This window comes from Dunckerocampus dactyliophorus, chromosome 1 (genome assembly GCF_027744805.1).
Source record: "Dunckerocampus dactyliophorus isolate RoL2022-P2 chromosome 1, RoL_Ddac_1.1, whole genome shotgun sequence".
In the NCBI taxonomy this organism is placed as follows: Eukaryota; Metazoa; Chordata; class Actinopteri; order Syngnathiformes; family Syngnathidae; genus Dunckerocampus; species Dunckerocampus dactyliophorus.
This window is the reverse complement of record NC_072819.1, coordinates 46,412,694-46,431,677: the sequence shown is the minus strand read 5'-3', so window position 1 is coordinate 46,431,677 and position 18,984 is coordinate 46,412,694. Positions and strand designations below refer to the sequence as shown.

General features: G+C 40.2%; 1 protein-coding gene across 3 annotated transcripts in view; it reads left to right on the top strand.

Moving 5' to 3' along the window:
- mgat5 (alpha-1,6-mannosylglycoprotein 6-beta-N-acetylglucosaminyltransferase) overlaps positions 1–17,790 on the top strand; it is an 82,025-nt gene extending 64,235 nt beyond the window's left edge. For all 3 annotated transcript variants that reach the window (XM_054783925.1, XM_054784013.1, XM_054783840.1), the window contains 6 exons: positions 1,302–1,451; positions 5,501–5,647; positions 7,962–8,078; positions 10,226–10,300; positions 10,417–10,574; positions 12,256–17,790. In XM_054783925.1, coding sequence (XP_054639900.1) covers positions 1,302–1,451; positions 5,501–5,647; positions 7,962–8,078; positions 10,226–10,300; positions 10,417–10,574; positions 12,256–12,454 — 846 coding nt within the window. In that variant the 3' untranslated portion in view covers positions 12,455–17,790. The remainder of the gene's footprint in view (positions 1–1,301; positions 1,452–5,500; positions 5,648–7,961; positions 8,079–10,225; positions 10,301–10,416; positions 10,575–12,255) is intronic.
- The last annotated feature ends 1,194 nt before the right edge of the window (positions 17,791–18,984 follow it).

The window sequence follows — 18,984 nt, the reverse complement described above, 5'->3', positions numbered from 1 at the left end:
TACACGAGATTGGGTCCCCGAGGACGATACGATACGAGACGAGAGTTTAACATTAATATTACAAAAAGTACAATGAAAAAATTATTTAACAGTCACAAAACAATGTAGGTGTGTTTTGAAATGTTTACTGTCCCAAAGTGACGCTAAACGATATTAACATTTTTTGAGACCAAATAAACAAATTAATGATATGATCAAATATAATGCTAATAATATATCATAGTAATGCAATATTCTATAAAACGTTTGGAGCAATTCTAGAAATGCTGGCTTTTCAACGGTATTAAAGAACAACATTTCTTTTGCAGTGACTTCTGTGAATGCACACCATTTTGCGCTGTTCTGTTTGTATTTACTTTGCCAAACAAACGTCTCAGTGAGTGTTGACTCTCGGTGTGTAGTTTTTTCCCCAAATGGGGCAGGTGGGTCAGGTGGATATGTTTTGGTGGGCAAGTTTGTTTGGCGCTGTTATTGATATTCCCACACAGGGGGCTGTGGCATTTGGCTTTGCAGTCATCTTTTTTCCTCCTAATTTGTGTAAGTGTATTGCTCCTCATGAGACTCCACTGTTTTGCTGTGTGTATGCTAGCAGCCCCGCCTCCCCCCACAGAGACAAAGTGCCTGCATGACTGACAAGAGGTCTCACTCAGTCTCACAACGTCTCAACCTGTTCTGTGAAGCATCTCGGGGCTGAACCAATGCACAGAGTGAACTCTCTTTCTGTCTGTTTGGAGGCGAGAGACGGGGAAAACAGACACGCATGCACATGCACATGACAATATATCGAGGCCGGCAAAATGATCGCGCTCATGTATCGTGTGATAAATTTGTTATCATGAGTTTTTTTCTGAATGAGAAATGCCCTCACATTTTGATCTTGTGACACCTCCCTTATTAACACCAATATTTTGGGGGTTCTTTCTTGCCCCCATAATCCACCACTTTGCAGTGTTTAATGGAAAGACAGAGGGGGATTTTTGACAAGTGGATGGGGCATGGCTTTTCTAAATTTGTATTTATTGACAATGAGGATCATGCACACAATTACACACAAATTAAATGTGATCTAAATTGCATGGGTGCGTTATCAGGTGGCTTTAAGATAATGCAGGTAGAAATCGAAAAAGGCACTTTAAATGTGCAATCCAATACTGTGTATGCAAATCAAGGAGACGTTAAAAAGATTCAATACAGCTCTGCCCAGAACTATTACCGTGACCGTGATATGAAGTAAATTGTGATTAGCAGGCAGTCCTATCCCGAATGAGCAGTTTTTCTGTTTTTCTCTCCCTTTCTCACAGGACAAGAAGAACTACCTGGACATCATCCACAGCTACATGGAAATACACGGCACCGTGCACGGCACCAGCACTGTGCACCTCCCAAGCTACGTAAGGAACCACGGCATCCTGAGCGGCCGAGACTTGCAGTTTCTCCTCCGAGAAACCAAGGTGAGCTCATCATCATCACTATCATCATCTGCTAAGTTTCACCAAAAGAGACAAAACCTGCATTTGGAGTTGTTTGTTAAAATTGCTATGTTTTTGATAGACGATGAATGATGGAGCAAATTTATCTCTTAACTAAAAGTCAAGCATGAAGTAATGTAAACCACTTTATTGCTAAGGACAGTAAACAGGAGGTGTTTTCTTCAACCTTCCCCAACCTGCAAACAGACTGCTGAGCTAATTGCCCTCATGGGGCTTAACCGACTGTACAGGAAAATTATCGGGGGATGTCGTTCTTTGAAGTTTTATCATCTACCAGCACCTTACATGACCACCACTGTTCCTCTACATCAGAGGTCCCCAGCCACCGGCCCAGGAAGCGTTCAGTTGCAGTGATTAAAAAATATATATACATTTTTAAATAACTACATCCAATTTTATGTAAATGCTTATACATGTTGGAAATATGGGCCATTATTTTATTTTTTAAAAATAATATACAGTTACAAATCATGTTTATGTTGTTTATGTTGCTACCCGTCCCACTTTGTTCGACGATCATCGAACGAGCCATTGTGCGAGTGCTAACTTTCTCCCGCGCCACGCAGATAGACTACTATACTGTATTTTTACAATTTTTCTTTCGCCTCATATTTGCCCCAAATGCTGATACCATGTGGGAATGCATAAAGGTTAGTTTTGATGACGTTATTGAGTGCTAATGTGCATATTTGTTGGTGCACAACCTGAAGTTAATTCATGCTAGCACACTGCTGCCTTTTACCACACACATCAAACAGCAACATAATAATCTTCTCTCTGAAAAACAAACTCCAGGCTCGAACTGGTGGATGGTGGGTCTGTATTCATTTTGTGCTATTCATTTGATGTTGTTACTGTCATAGTTTTACACAATACGTCATAAATAAGACACATGAGATCGCTACAGTGTGGATGGCATCTTTTGTTTTTATTTTGGTTAATATCTTTTAATTCTATCACTCATGAAGAGATTTCATCATAACTGGCACACACCACTTTGGGATGAAGTGTTTCAAATGTATTTCTTAAAGGGCAAGACCACTGTGACCTCACGAAACATAGCTGCAGACATAATTTGAGAATTCAGCGGCATTCATCTTAACATTTTGCACAAATGTCACAAGAAGATCACAAAGTGATGACATTCTCTACCCAAAAGGTCAAGTGCACGGTGACGTTGCATTTTTCTTCAACAAAACACTTTAACACTATAAACCTAATCATGTGGGATCCATCTATCTTCCCTTGAGTGTGAGCTTTCAATCCTGTCGGCCACAGCAGCTCTCTCGGTGACTGTCTTCGGTCCCCTCCCCTCTTTGCTCCCTATAAATGGAGGTTGACTGTTTCACAAGGTTGAGGAGCGTTTGCATGCACTTACACAACACTTCCTACAAACACAGATGTAGTGTTCTTTGCTGCCACCTGTTGGCAGGAACCTGCTATTAACCAGGCGTTTGAAATAACCCAAGCGTCTCGTTTGGATTGCGTGTGAGCATAAGCAGCAACGTGACTAAACAAGATGTTTTTATATGCCCCCCCCATCAGCGATTTACTTACACTCACAAGCGAAATTGAATGGCATTGTTGTTGCCGTTGTCTTCAATTTGTAAGATAAAGTGTCACCCAATTTACATGGTTACAAATAAATACAAAAAAATGAGGAAAAAAAATAAATAATGCAATGAATAAATAATGATTGTTATAAATTATAAATACAACAATCAACATGAAACAATTTAAAGGACCACAGTTTGTACACAACAGCTATGTATAAACTACATCTACACAATGTAATAACTATTTATAAAAAACTAAATGAAATACCTGAACAAAAAACCAATACCTACAGTGGTGTGAAAAAGTGTTTGTTTTTGCATGTTTGTCACACTTAAATGTTTCAGATCGGCAAAAAAATTTAAATATTAGTCAATGACAACACAAGTGAACACAAAATGCAGTTTTTAAACTTTTTATTATTAAGGGAGGAAAAAAAACCCTACATGACAAAAAAAAAAAACAGACAAATTTAGCTGAGAGAAACACGTGTTCATTGAATACAGTGTTTCGGACAGTGTTACAACCCAGTATGTTTTTTTGTTTGTTTGTTTGCTAGTTTTCCAAAGTAAAAGTAATGGCTACAGTACCCAAAGGCACACCGCATTCATACAGTATAGCCTTCCTGGTCTACCAGTTTTTTGTAGTTGAAGTTTTCACAGAGCAACAGGAATAGTTATTCCAGTCCAGTATGTTTAGTTCAATAGACACTGCAATAACTGGATTTCTAACCACCGTGTTAATCTGACGTATTAACCTTTACAGTAATTAGATGTTTATGGTTTAAAAAAAATGTTGTCGGCTGTATTTCTCCATGCCAGACAGGTCTAATTACCTCAGCCATGGGCCTGGGTGTTATTAATGGATACGTGTTCTTGCAAGAATGCTGTCATTAAATTATGTTGACAGTACACACATTGATGGCATCATTAAAATATGAGCATTTTAAAGATTCCCTATTTTTTTACAGCAAATCTTTCAAAGAAAAGAACAAAAGCCAGACAGTAATTTAAACCCGTGCGGCGGAAATTCAATAGAATCAGCATCATCAAACTCTGTTTATATTCTTCAGCACCGGTGGTCCGTGCCCGCTCATAAAATTATTCAGCAGAGAGAAACAACGGCACAGTTTTTAAACCTTTTGTTTTCTATAGAGGGAAATAACCCTGTGCTTAAAGGAAAACTGCACTTTTTTGGGAATTTTGCCCGTCATCCACCATATTATGTGAGACATGAACACATATGTCTTTCTCTTTTCTGCGCGTTGTAAAGATATAAAAGACGCAGCTAAGAATGCATGTAATGGGAAACACTTATTCCGCCTATAAAGCCTTCGGAAAAAAACTACAAAAAGTGTCACGAAGGCTCCATTTACATATAATGTGACGTGCGTATTACCAAAGCTATTATTATTAACATTGTTACGCCGATCGAACTACGTTACTGCCGTATTGACACTTGCCACACTACACCGGCTAAGCTACTAAGCTACGGCCTCAGACCACTACCAAAAGGTAACGCTACATATTGGAGCTGCCGCTACTGCTGCTGCTGTTTTTGAGTTTGGAAAAGTTAACGCTAGGTGTAGGCGTTTGTTTCTTTGCTGCTATGTGAAATCAATGCGGCCAGGAAGGAAGTTCTGGTAATGCTTAAAAGGACCAAAATATGACTACTGTAAGTATTACATGTTATCACAAATGTACCTGTTACTACATGGTTATAGTATTGATATAAAACCATTAAACCTTGTCGGAGCTGTCTCTTTTTACCTGTTTTTATATCTTTAGAACGCACAGAAAAGAGAAATACGCGTGTTCATGTCTTAGATAGGTATTGTGGATGATGGACAAAATTCCAAAAAAGTACAGTTTTCCCTTAAGGTTTGGAAAATTGCGTCAATGTGTACATGTGACCATAACATTTTGCCTTATTTTACCCTCCATGATTTGAAAGAAAATGTGCCACGTCGACTGTACTCTATTTTCTTTTGATAGCCGCCGGGGTTTGTTTGTTTCAGTCAGATAACTGCTGCTATCAGCAAACAGCAGAGGCTTCTCACACACAGCCAATGAACTGTTCTTGCCAGTTGCTTTAGTAGCTCTGAGCTGTCTGCTGCCACACGTCGCCTCCTGTCCGCCTGCATCAGTGTTTGACAAGCTGGCGGTTATGTTAGCGTCAAGTCGGACACAGCTGGTGTTCGTGTATCGCAAATGTTCGACCAAACTAAAAAGTATAACGTCTGAGACAATTCTCATCTCGAAACTAGAGATTGCATGTGAATGGCATGCTCTTTTTGGCAAGCCGGATTGCCAAAAAAAAAAAGAAAAAGTTTTAATTAAGATGATTATATTAAAACAAGCCCAAAATATCATACATACAGGTTGCATGCAGCATGGGGATAACATCAACATGTGGGGGTCTACTCAAGTTTTCTTTTTATTTCACCTCTCTTGCAGTTGTTTGTGGGTCTGTCTTTCCCCTATGAGGGTCCCGCCCCCCTGGAGGCCATCGCCAATGGTTGTGCGTTCCTCAACCCCAAGTTCAACCCACCAAAGAGCAGCAAGAACACCGACTTCTTCAAGGGCAAACCCACCGTGAGAGAGGTAAATAGTGGTGGGCGGTCAGGGCCAGCAAAGCCTTCTCTGCTGGCCTAAAAACACTGTCAGAAGCATTTACAATTACATTTACACACTATTATATTCATTTGGTATTGGACATTTTTGTCTCATCACATTTCAATTTCGATGTGTTGCCAATGTTGTCAATGTAATCTGCCCAGGGCCTTCGGAATCAGGAGTGCTGGCCCATGTCACTCAAACATTATTAGCAATGGGGTTGTTTCTTGAATCAGAGTTCAAATTCACCTCGCATTTTTCCACCCTCTGATTGGTTGATGCCTGAAAGCTTATGCCTAACACTCAGTTACGCATTGGGCTTGAACGCTTCACAACAGAGCAGTGCTCATTTGATCCTCTTCCGACACGAAGAAAGGCGACAGGTCATCGTTCTGTGTGCGTTATATGAACAAATAAGTGAGTTTACATATAAGTCAGCCCATTTTGATATTTTACCGTAAATTCCAGCAACCACTAAATTTAGAGGAAAAATCAGATTCGTACATATGTAAGCCACACCAGTGTATAATCCGTACATGTCCATTTAATAAAATGGCATATTGTGGTGCGCACAAGTCCGTGAGGACCAGGCAGCTCTTTATTTGACAGAAGTCAATAATGAGCTATGAAAAAAACTCACAAAGAGCTTGTCAACCCATTTGAAATTGTAGCAGGTCATTACTCAATGTAACAGTCTGACTCACGGTTTAATTTTACAAACAACATTAAACTCATCACAGAGCAACTTAACACTCAAACATTATTCCTCAGAAATAGAAAAGCATGTACCAATACAAGTTTAACATTAAAAAAAACAGTTAAAATTTTCCCATAATGCATTTCGTTTGAGAAAACCATTTCATTTGAGTAGCATAGATCAGTGGTCCCCAATCTTTTTTGACCCACAGACCGGCTTGTGTTCCCACAAATCTCCCGCGGACCGGAGGAGGGGTTCGGACATTATAGCGATCTAGTTTATCTTATTTAATATGTATTGTGTAAAACTACGACATGAATAACATCAAATTAAAAGTACAAAATGAATGCCGACCCACCATCCACCAATTCAAGTTCCAGCCAAGTTTTTCCAGGAAGATTATTACGTCGCTGTTTGACGTGTGTGGTAAAAGGCAGTGCGCTAGCATGAATTAACTTGAGACAAATGTGCACATCAGCACTCAATAAGTCATCGAAACTTACCATTATGTATTCCCACATAGTATCAGCATTTGACACCAAATATGAGGTGAAAGAAAAATGGTAAAAATACAGTAGTAGTCCATCTGTGTGGCATGAGATAAAGTTAGCACACGCACAATGGACATGCGTCAAGTCAGACGGATGTAACAGAGAGAATCCGGCCACTTTTCAAAATAAAACATTAAAAAAAAGAAATAATGGAAATTATTTTTTCTTTCTGTGTGGCCGGTACCAAATGACCCAAGGCCCGGTACTGGGCCGCGGCCCGGGGGTTGGGGACCACTGGCATAGATAATGGTGGATGATGCTGAAGTGGTGCCTCTGTCCACCAAAGCCCAGAGGGAGGCTGACGTCATTGCAGTGCCCCAATGAATGCGTTGCTCAGATGCAATGCCTTATGGTAAAACTTTACAATGTTGGCGTTTTTTCATTGTAAACTCATATTACGACGTGTTTGTATATATGTCAGGTACACCTTTTGAGTGTTAAGTTACTGTGTGATGAATGTAGTGCTGTCAGTAAAGTGTTCTTCGAAAGATGACACAGTGAGTCAGACTTATAATAACAATAAAATAATAATACATTTTATTAGACGCCTTACAATGGAAGATAAAAACAGTGTAAAGCTAAATAACAAACAGAACAGAAAGGCGCACTAAAATTCAACAAACAGAACTAGAAACAAAGCAAAGCACCAAAGTATTAGTATTAGTAGCTCTGAAGTAAAAGGAGATGTCACGAGACACACCGCTGTGTAAGTCGCAGGGTTCAAAGTTGAAGGAAAAACGTAACGGCTTATACACCGAAATTGACGGTATATTAGATAAATATTGATTTTGAACTGCTCCAGATGATGTTGTAGTGTCGAGGTTTGGAGCGGTTACGGGATAACTGGTTTTTGCGTCAGTAATAATGGTAAATTGTCATATTGCCTTTTGTGTATTATTGATAGTTTGTACAATTGTGTGTAGTGGTGGTATTATGAGGTGATTGGTGTCCCAATGAAGGCCCAGGTACCAAATGCCCCATCCGCGACTGCTTGTAACCATTCCTAACATGCTTATTGTGTTACAATCTATGCCCTCTGCTTTCTTGCGTGCAGTTGACGTCGCAGCATCCCTACGCTGAGGTTTACATTGGTCAACCCCACGTGTGGACCGTGGATATTGACAATTCTGCCGAAGTAGAAAGAGCCATTCGCTCCATCCTCAGCCAAAAGGTACAGACATCAAATCCTCGATGATGCAGTTTTTAAAATATTGAACCCATCATCCCTAAAGGAAACTACATCATGCCTTGGATCGGGTGCTGCATTGTGCTTTGTGAGACTGTTAAGAACAATGGCTTTGTTCATTGGACAGAGCCTTATATGCTTCGTGATCCTGGAGCTTACCAGGCTCCAGCTTGTCTCTGCACACCTCCCTCTCCTCTTTCCCATCCTCCACCCTACACAAGGACACAGAAGGAGTTGTGTATGATTTGGAGCAATAACAAAAGGCTCATTTGTTGAGCTCCTCTGCTCAAAAGCCCCGTTTGCAGTACACTTTAGTTCATTTCAATACACTACACAATTTTCTTTCTTTTCATTGTCAAAAGCACCCAACCTTAGAGGCAGCAGCTGCAGTTTGGTACCTAAATGTTTTGAGCAAAAACCTCAGCAGTCCATTGACTGGTCGACAGTCAATTGCGGCAAAGAGAGGGAAGTGGAAGAACACAAACTCACCTTTTCTCAAAAATGGCTGAAAGAAATATCGCATATGCATTGTTTGCCCTCGTTTACTGTGTTGTTTTCTTCTTTGTTAAATGTATCATCAGGTTGCACTGTCATGCTGCTATTCTGTCTGCCATCCTGTTCACGCTCGCTGCCGTGTAAATGTGAACCAGATCAACAAGTTTTACCATTTCAACAATACACATGCTGAGCTAAAGTGAACTGAAATTGTGGAAATATAACAAACGTTTTCCATACTAGAGGAGTGTGCTGACAAAATGGAAAGACATTGATCTCAGGAACATACATAATATAGGTGAACCCCGCACATTTAAGGCATCTCAAATTCGCATATTTTTGGTAAAAAAAAAAAAAAAAAAAAAAAAAAAATGCATTTTTTTTTTTCTTGAAAATAGGTCATTTTTTTCCCCCACAGAAAACGCATCTCATCGGTAATGATTTTCAAAAACATGATCATACAGGTAAAATGTGCAGCATACATGTACCAATGTTTTAAAACAATCCCGCAATTTTCACGTTCCTCTTCATGCTTTCCTGATAATGTTTTTTCATGAAGCATTGAGATGTCGCACTTCGTTCGGAGGTCCTTTGAATGCGCCATAGCTACTGTAAGACACAAACTTATATTCTTACATTATCATTCTTTAGTGGTGAGATACCCATACATACAGGTGCTGCTCAATATATTAGAATATGACCAAAAAGTTGATTTGTTGACGTCTGCACTGACCTTTTGACCTAAGAAAAAACAGTGGACCAGCACCAGCAGATGACATGGCACCTCAAACCATCACATCACAGGGTCCCAGAGTCTGGAGGAAGACAAGCGAGTTACAGAATCCACGTTGCTTGAGGTCCAGCGTAAAGTTTCCGCAGTCAGTGATGGTTTGGGGTGCCGTGTCATCTGCTGGTGTTGGTCCACTGTGTTTTCTGTGCAGCCGTCTACCAGGAAGTTTTAGAGCACTTCATGCTTCCCGCTGCTGGCCAGCTTTATGGAGATGCAGATTTCATTTTGCAACAGAACTTGGCACCTGCACACATTGCCAAAACTACCGGTACCTGCTTTAAGGACCATGGTATCCATGTCCTTAATTGGCCAGCAAACTCGCCTGACCTTACTCCTACAGAAATTCTAAGCGGTATCGTCAAGAGGAAAATGCGATAGGCCAGACCCAACAAACAGAAGAGTGAAGGCCACTATAAGAGCAACCTGGGCTCTCATAACACCTGAGGAGTGTTGCACCGTAATGCTGCAGTAATTTCAGGTAAAAGGAGCCCCGACCAAGTAGTGAGTGCTGTACATGTTCATACTTTGCAGTTGGCCAACATTTCTCAATTTTTTTTATTATTGGTCATAAGTTCTAATTTTCTCAGATACTTTCATTGGATTTCACTTCTAAATATCAAAATTAAAAGAAAGAAACATTTGAAATATGTCTGTGTAATGAATATATGTAATATACAATTACTATACTTATAATAATATAATTTTTGAATGAAATTACTGAAACAAATCAACTTTTTGGTCATTTTGGAGGGGCGTAACCTCAACAAAAAGCGTGGATCTACTGTACAACTGTCACCATCGGACTAGCCACTTATTTGAAACGTCTGTTGTTTTTTTCTGTGAGCAGATTGAGCCTTATTTGCCATATGAGTTCACCTGTGAGGGTATGCTGCAGAGAGTTAACGCCTTCATTGAAAACCAGGTACTGAATGATCTCCTACATGTGAGAAATTGTAGTTAGCCAGTCTAGAAATGATGATTTAGGAGCTCTTTACCTTGCAATGTACAGTTGCATGATGTGATGTGTCATGTTGTCAGGACTTCTGTCACGGCCAAGTGATGTGGCCTCCGCTCAGTGCGCTGCAGGTGAAAATGGCAGAGCCAGGACGCTCCTGTAAGCAGGTGTGCCAGGAGCAGCAGCTCATCTGTGAGCCCTCCTTCTTTCAACACCTCAATAATGACAAGGACCTGGCCAGGTGATACACACACACACACTTGCCTTGTGTTCATTTACAGTAATTAGCGATGTAAAGTACAGTACTGGTTTATTACCAGCAGAGGGCTCAGCTCCCTCCGTGAAAGAGTTCAGGCCAGGGTTGTCCAAAGTTTTTTGTTACCTAGGGCCACAAACTGAAAAATGAAAGGATGCAAGGGCCACTTTCACATTTTGTATCTCAACACATGTCGATATGCTAAGAAATTATATAAATTTCAAGAAAGAAGTGCATCTCAGCTTTGTGATAGACTGTAGATCAGGGGTCACCAACGTTTTTCCTTTTACAAAATGAAAATGGCCATGAGCTACTCATTTTTCTAACATTTATTTTCAGAGCTTATTTTAAACCCAAACAAAGCGAATATGCTTGTTTTACCAGAACATGAACAAAATGCTGGTGTCCACAACTCACATTTTGTATTTCAGAATGCATTTCTTTCTACTGTTCTTTCATTATTAACTGAAAACTTGAATGAAAAGCAGGCTTGTAGTGTTGTAGTGCTTGTAGTGGGGGGCTACCTGGTGCCCGCGGGCACCACGTTGGTGACCCCTGCTGTAGATGAACAAATCTCGTAGTATGAACTTCGGTCTTTGCTCCTTTTCCCCATTTTTGTTTCAATTTTTGTCTTAATCTTCACAAATTTTCTTTTTGTACTATTATGACTTGTTGACTTGATATTATAACTCTTCCCCAACCTAATTTTGGTTGTCATGATATTCTAACTTTTTAAAAACATGTTTTCTTTAATATTTCAATTCAACTTTGCATTATTTTTCATTGTAATTGCTAATCCTTGTGAAATTGAGACAGTTTTTTGTTATTTTTTACTTTATGCTTCTAAAATTATAGCTGTTTTTTTTTTTTATGTTTTAACTATTTCAATTTCTTCTCAATTTTCTTCTTGTAATTTTGACTTTATTCTCATAGCATAAAGTTTTTGTCCGACCTAACTTTTCCAAAAATTTCAACTTTATTTTTTGTTTTCTTGTTTGTTTCTTAAATATTGCGACTTAAAAAAAATCTCAAAAAAAAAAATCTCAAAAAAATTTTTTTTTTCAACTTTATGATACTAAAATGACGTCATCTTTCCTCACAATATGATGTTATTCTCGTAAGAGTACCACTTTTTCTCGTTAGATTACAACTTTTTTTTCTCTTAATAGTTTGACTTTATTGTTCTTTTTAAATTATTTTGTGGGCCACTAAAAGAAACATCCGCGGGCCTCACTTTGGACACCCCTGGTTTAGGCCTTGTTTTTCCTCACCATTTTATATGTATTGGATGTTTTATATATATAGATGTGTGTGCGAGTGTGCATGTGTGTGTGCGCACGTTGTTCAATAGCGTTTGCCTTGTTTTCAACTAGTTCATGTCTTTATTCAACACACCATGCACACTCGCACACTTAGAACTGTTTTAGTGCCTATGTTCCCTGAAGGCAATGCGATAGGGGAAGGTCAGCAGCCTTTTTGTTAAGCTGTTTGTCATTATTCCACACCCACATCAGTTGATTACACCCCCTGAGATCCCCTCACGCAAAATCGGTGCCACAAAACCTTTGGCCCTAATATATCTCCAGAGTTTTACACAGCACTGTAATTATGGATTGTGTATTTTGTGTACATACATTTATTTTGCAGTCTTTTGTTCATCCATCAGGTTTGGCGTGGACTGCCAGACAGTGGAGTCGAGCGCGGACACCGTGGTCCCGGCCTACAGCGAGATCCGCCACCACTGTATCTTTCAGTCCGACCTGCTGCTCTTCAGCTGTGCCGGCGCCCACCAGTCGCTTAAGCGTATCTGCCCCTGCCGTGACTACATGAAAGGCCAGGTGGCACTGTGCAAAAACTGCCTATAGCAGGGGCGGCGCGCATCCCGATAGGAGGCAACGCCAGGGAGGAGATCCGCTTCCGACGTCTAAATAGATGGAGTGGATGTGTGTTTAAAGGACTGCCGCGCCAGATCGAACCCACTCTTGACTCCTCCGTGGGAGGCTGTTTGGACAGAAAAACACAAGACTGTGTGTTGTCATATTTATTGTTTAGTTGGCACCTCTTCAGGAACATTCCAGAAGTGGTGTAACAATACTTGAATCAACAAAAGGGAGTCAACTTTGACTTTTGTGCAGCACATATCAGTGAGTGGCTGCCTTTTGTCTCCAGGCTGAGCAGTGCAACAAAGCACCAAGGAGACTCCAGCTAACTAATCCCACCCGACTCGCCCGTTCCTTCCATCCTCCTCCCCCTTTCCCCTTCATTCCTTATGTAGGTTGACACTGGAAGACCCACACCGCCGACACAAAGGGGCGTGTCCCGTACAAAACAGATGGCTAGTTTTACACTGTAACCAACTTCTGTACAAAAGTGATCAAAGTGAGCTATTGAATAGAGTTTAGATTTTTATTCTGGAAGTTTTAGCATTTCCTGATATGGGCATCCTCTGGGTTACCCTTACCAGACAGAAATGTCCAGTTTTGGATATTTTGCTGTGGAGTTTTTTTTTTTTTTTCAATTAATTCACAAGTTGCACACTAAACTTAAACAAGACATTTTTATATGAACATGTAGAGCGGACGCATAGTCTGTCTTACATCCAGTAGAGGCCGGTAGGTTTCTAGAGATGGTTCAGCTTTTACACACGGTGCAGGACCTAGAGGGCCCTGCATCTCTGTAGCGTAGTCACCCCGTGGCAGGATTATTATTCATATTCATTCATACTCAGTGTTTCCCATACATTAATTTATCTGAGGCGGCTTGCCACGAATAAATTCGGACCACTACAAATAGATCCTGTTCCAGTGGTATGAAAAAGTGTTTGCCCCCTTCCTGATTTCTTTTTTTTTTTTTTTTTTGCATGTTTGTCACAGTTTAATGTTTCAGATCATCAAACTAATTCAAATATTAGTCAATGACAACACAACTGATCACAAAATGCAGCTTTTAAATGAAACTTATTATTAAGGGAGAAAAATAATCCAAACCTACATAGCCCTGTGTGGAAAAGTGATTGCCCCCGAAACCTAATAACTGGTTGGGCCACCCTTAGCAGCAACAACTGCAATCAAGCGTTAGCAATAACTTGCAATGAGTCTCTTACAGCACTGTGGAGGAATTTTGGCCCACTCATCTTTGCAGAATTGTTGTAATTCAGCCACATTGGAGGGTTTTCCAGCATGAAGCACCTTTTTAAGGTCATGCCACAGCATCTCAATAGGATTCAGATCAGGACTTTGACTAGGCCACTCCAAAGTCTTCATTTTGTTTTTCTTCAGCCATTCAGAGGTGGACTTGCTGGTGTGTTTTGGATCATTGTCCTGCTGCAGAACCCAAGTTGGTTTCAGCTTGAGATCACCAAAGGATGGCCGGACATTTGTTGGTGGACAGCAGAATTCATGGTTCCATTTATCACAGCAAAACAGCCCCAGACCATCACACTACCACCACCATATTTTACCGTTGGTGTGATGTTTCCACTTTCCAAAACGTTCAACTTTTGTCTCGTCAGACCACAGAGTATTTTCCCAAAGGTCTTGGGTGTCATCAAGATGTTTTCTGGCAAAATTGGATGTTGTTGTGGGGTCTTTTGTGACCTCTTGGGTGAGTCGTCGCTGCGCTTTAGGGGTAATTTTGGTTGGCTGGCCACTCCTGGGAAGGTTCACCACTGTTCCATGTTTTCGCCATTTGTGGATAATGGCTCTCACTGTGGTTCGCTGGAGTCCCAAAGCTTTAGACATGGATTTATAACCTTTTTCAGACTGATAGATCTCAATCGGTTATGTTTTAATGGGGGGGCAATCCCTTTTTCACACAGGGCCATGTAGGTTTGGATTTTTTTTCTCCCTTAATGATAAAAAGTTTCATTTAAAAACAGCATTTTGTGTTCAGTTGTGTTGTCATTGACTAATATTTAAATTTGTTTGATGAAACATTTAAAAAATAACAAATCAGGAAGCGGCAAACACTTTTTCACACCGCTGTCGATTCACTTGTAAAAACATTCAAATGGGGCCGTGCGTGTCTTGTCGTTCCAAACCCGTACAGTAGATGGCATCGTAACTGTTTCTCAACACGCCTCGAGTGCAAACTGGTCTGCCAGAGAACACTTAAGACGTAGCAGGAGGGATCAGTGTTGCCAACTTATTATTCAGACCCTTCTAGATGCTCTTTTTCAAAAGAACGTCAAATCTAGCGACTTTTTCTGCTCTTATTGGACACTTTTGGAGACTAACTCTGCGAGTGCGTTCACCATGGGCTGCTCTGTCTTGTGGAAAAAAAACACAAAAACAACCGACATATTTATTTTGCTTTTTATGTTTTTTTCGCTCACTGTTTGCAACAGCCCCCCATATGCAACCCCTCCCCACGCCAACCCACCACAAATAGATCGCAGTCCTGCGGGAAACACTGTCGCTTCTTCAGTTTCGTTGTCTGAGCTGGCCTAGGGCGAAAGTGAGGTGCACCCTGGGAAAAGAAAAGATGAATATGTCACATGATCCGAGGTGATTGCAGTCAGCAGCGGTGATCGTCTTGAAATGCAACCGAAATGTTGCCTTCACCTCGTTCTCAAGTGATTGCGTATTACTTCATTTCAAATTGATCGGCTCCCAGTTTGGCTGCACACAGCAATAACAAACAAGTCTGGAATATTGTGGGGGGGGAGGCGGAAAGTGCACTACATTTATATTTAAATACATTTAAAAATATTAACGTTGTATATTATTTGTATTGGTTTGAAGGTTTTTTCTTTAATTTATTTTGTATACAAATTTGGATCTCTTTGTGTTTTTGCTCCTTATGTTTATTTATAAGAGGGGTGTCTTATTTATGCAGAGTAATTTAAATTAAAATTGAAAAAAGTACATATTTAGTATGACCGCCAGGGGGAGGCATTGTATTCTTCTAATGGCTTGAGCAGTAAAGTAGAGGTCCTGTAGATTTATAGCCATACCCATCTTTTGTGGAGTTTTACATCACTTTTATGATTGTGATGACATGCTGAGTTGCTTTGACCACGGTGGATTTCCTTCCTCATTATCGTCGTTTGTCTTTAAAGCAGACGGTGGCAAACAAAAGTGTGCTTTTGATTTACTGTGACAGCCAGCAGGAGTTTCATAGCCAAGCTCTCAAGTGGCCAAACTTTGGACATGTCCAGCTACGTGGCCTCTGACACAGACTGTTTTTAAGTTCACTCTCTTTTTTTTTTTTTTTTTTTTATTTCCTTTCGAACAAGCCAGTGGCTTTAGTGTGTCAGAGAGCATGATGACGTGCCTTTTTATGATTCTATTTTTTTTCTTTATGGTAGGTTCGCAACCTTTAGCCCTAACATCGGCTGATTTCTGTTGGTGTATCGAACTCAAATCACTTTTTTGTCCAGTTTGTATCAGTCTTTATTCGTGCAGGGGTGTCCAAAGTGCAGCCCGGGGGCCTTTTGTGACCCGCAGCACATTCTATCTATATAAAACAGCAAAAATGGAAAAATCTGCAGTAATTTTACAAGAATAAAGTCAAAATATTAAGAGAAAAAAGTTGGAATATTAGTGCAGGGGTGTCCAAAGTGCAGCCTAGGGGCCTTTTGTGACCCGCAGCACATTCTAACTATATAAAACAGAAAAAATGGAAAAATCTGCAGTAATTTTACAAAAAGAAAGTCAAAATATTAAAAGAAGAAAGTTGGAATCTAACAAGAAAATCATAATTTTCAGAAAATAAAATATGAGGAAACATTTTAATAGCATAAAGTTGAAATATGAAAAAAAAAAAAAAGGCCGTTGGAAAATTAGGTTGCGGAAAAAGTTAGTCCTAATTATGAGAGGGACATTCACAAGAAGAAAGTTGATGCAACGGAAAAAGGCAGCTGCAGTTTTGTGAGAATAAAGTCAGAATATTAAGAGGGAAAAAGTTGCAAATTTACGGGATTAAACTCGTAACATTATGAGGGAAAATGTCATTTTAGTGGCATAGAGTTGAAATGATTAAGAAAAAAGTAATTCAAAGTCACAATATGAGGAAAAATGTCACTTTTGAAAAATTAAGGGTAAAATAATATTACGAGAACAATCCAAATCTTATGGGAATGAAGTCATAATATCATGAAAAGAAAATTGACAATTTAAGAAGAAAGCTGAAATATGTGGAAAATTTAAAAAAATGGTAAAAAAAAAAAAAAAACAGCGAAGGTCGTACTAATAATAAGCTTTTTCACCTACATCACAAAGCTGAGATGCCGTTTTCTCTTGAAGTATACATCAATATATATATCAGCATATTGCTTTACAAAAAATCCAAGTGCTGTTGCATCCTTTCATTTTTCACTATGTGACTCTTGGTGGAAAAAGTTTGGACACCCCTGTATTATTAGTGTGACAGCTCAATGACAGGATCATACAGTGTTCCCTCGTGCCATCGCAGTTCACCTTTTGCGGACTCACTGTTTTGCTCATTTTTATTGTGCCATTTTAGTTTGTTTTTTTTTACACAGCGTATGAATGCTGTTAGCGGCCGAGCCTGGCCCCTTAAGAAGAATTGCATTGTGGGAAGTTGAGTGTTGTAGTTCTGTGCTTTAGCACAGGCAGCAGTGTCTCTCTATTCTCGCTCTTCTGTCTGCACCGCCCATTGTCTTCTGTGTCCTGATTGGTTGACAATGGTCTACATCCAATCTCCTTCGTGCCGTCTCTTGTTGTGGTCATGGCACCAAACTAGCTAACCGCCAATACTGTCAACAGTAGAAGGAACAGACGAAGCTAACCGTGTGAGGAAAATACAACGACAGGAGCGATATGTTTTAACAAGGACACAGAAACACTACAGCCGAACGGCACCGGGACGAAGAGGCGCGGTCATATGAGTGAAATACGCCTGAGTCACTTCATTTCTTCGTAAGTTGATCATTAAGATAAAAACGAAATTTGAACTTTGAGAGTGTTGAAACGAGAGAGAAGTGTGCTGGATTGTTAATGCCTGTCTGAGAAAAGTGTATAAAGTGTGTGGTGAAGGGCTTTACAGCCTTAAAACATATACTGTATAACAGTAATATCAAATATAGCTGGCTACTTCGCGGATTTCACTTGTTGTGGGTCATTTTGGGAACCTGTCCCCCGCGATAAACGAGGGAACACTGTACTGTTAGTGACTTGTAGTCATTGATTTAGCGCCAATGTTCTCTGGTTTTCCAAATAAAGTTAGCACTGTGTAGTAATTTGGGTAGTAGTGGCTCATAGTAAGTAGAAGGGTACCAGTTATTGCTGTAGCGCTGCTGGACTATAAAATGGGTGACCAGCCTGGACACATCATGGTTGCTAATGTTCCCGTGGTTGTTGTAAACATACAATGTCATTATTCGTCCAGTCATTGACTTGCCTTATTGAACGTCTGTCTTTGCCTAGAAACAAATGCATGTTTATGGCAGTCTATTTGCATTTACCACAGTGGCTTACAAGTAGATGACATTTCACATCTGTCGGGGGACCGCAAACAATCACGTCTTCACTTCTGCTTTAACAAGATTTGGAAGGACGCAGCGGTATTGTCCTCTCGTTTGAGAAGGCGTGTGTGGTGTGATGTGATGTGTATCTACCAGGAAAGCACTGAATTAGCCATCCTCTTTATCATTTCTACGCCTTGACTTTCAATCTTATGTTTTTTTGTTTGTTTTTTTGTCTAATAATAATGCAGTTGCATTCTTGTGTTCACGATTTTCCATGAATAAGAGGGATTTTTTTTTTTTTAATAAACCTTTTTTTCTGTGACAAAAAGACTGACTGGTTAAACATTTATGGGGAGTTTTTGTATTTTGTAATCATACAAAACTAATCCTTGGGACACTGAAAACACACATCATCACTTGTACACATTATTATCATGCAGAAACGCAACTAATACATTCTGTGCTTGCAGCTAGACAGTTACTACTACGTATTCAACAAAATAATCGTTCAGACAGCACAGTGTGTCAACTCAATGCCTAATGATGCTAAACCCCGCTGTTGGATGATGTAAAAAGCACACCGTTAATTCTGCATGTACTGTATGTGTGAGTCCATAAGCCAGATCACATAAATGCAAACAAATACCGCTCATCCTCAGCTTTTACAGCACGTGGACAGCATCCAGCATGTTGACCTGCCACATTCGAGGCCTCTCGGAGCCACGGGAAAAATGAACACATGTGAAGTGTGTGGGTCTCCAGAGCCCAACAAGTCCAAGCTGCTCTGTCTCAGCATCTTTTACAGGTGAGGTTTCATCTTATGTGCTGTAAATCATCACGACTGAAGTTGATGTACACTGAATTGTAAAGCGGCCAACACCCTCCACGCGTTTCTTTGAACGGAAAGGATGCTGGCATGGGTGCACACAGTGTTTGCAGAGTCTCGTGGGGGGGGGGGGGGGGGGG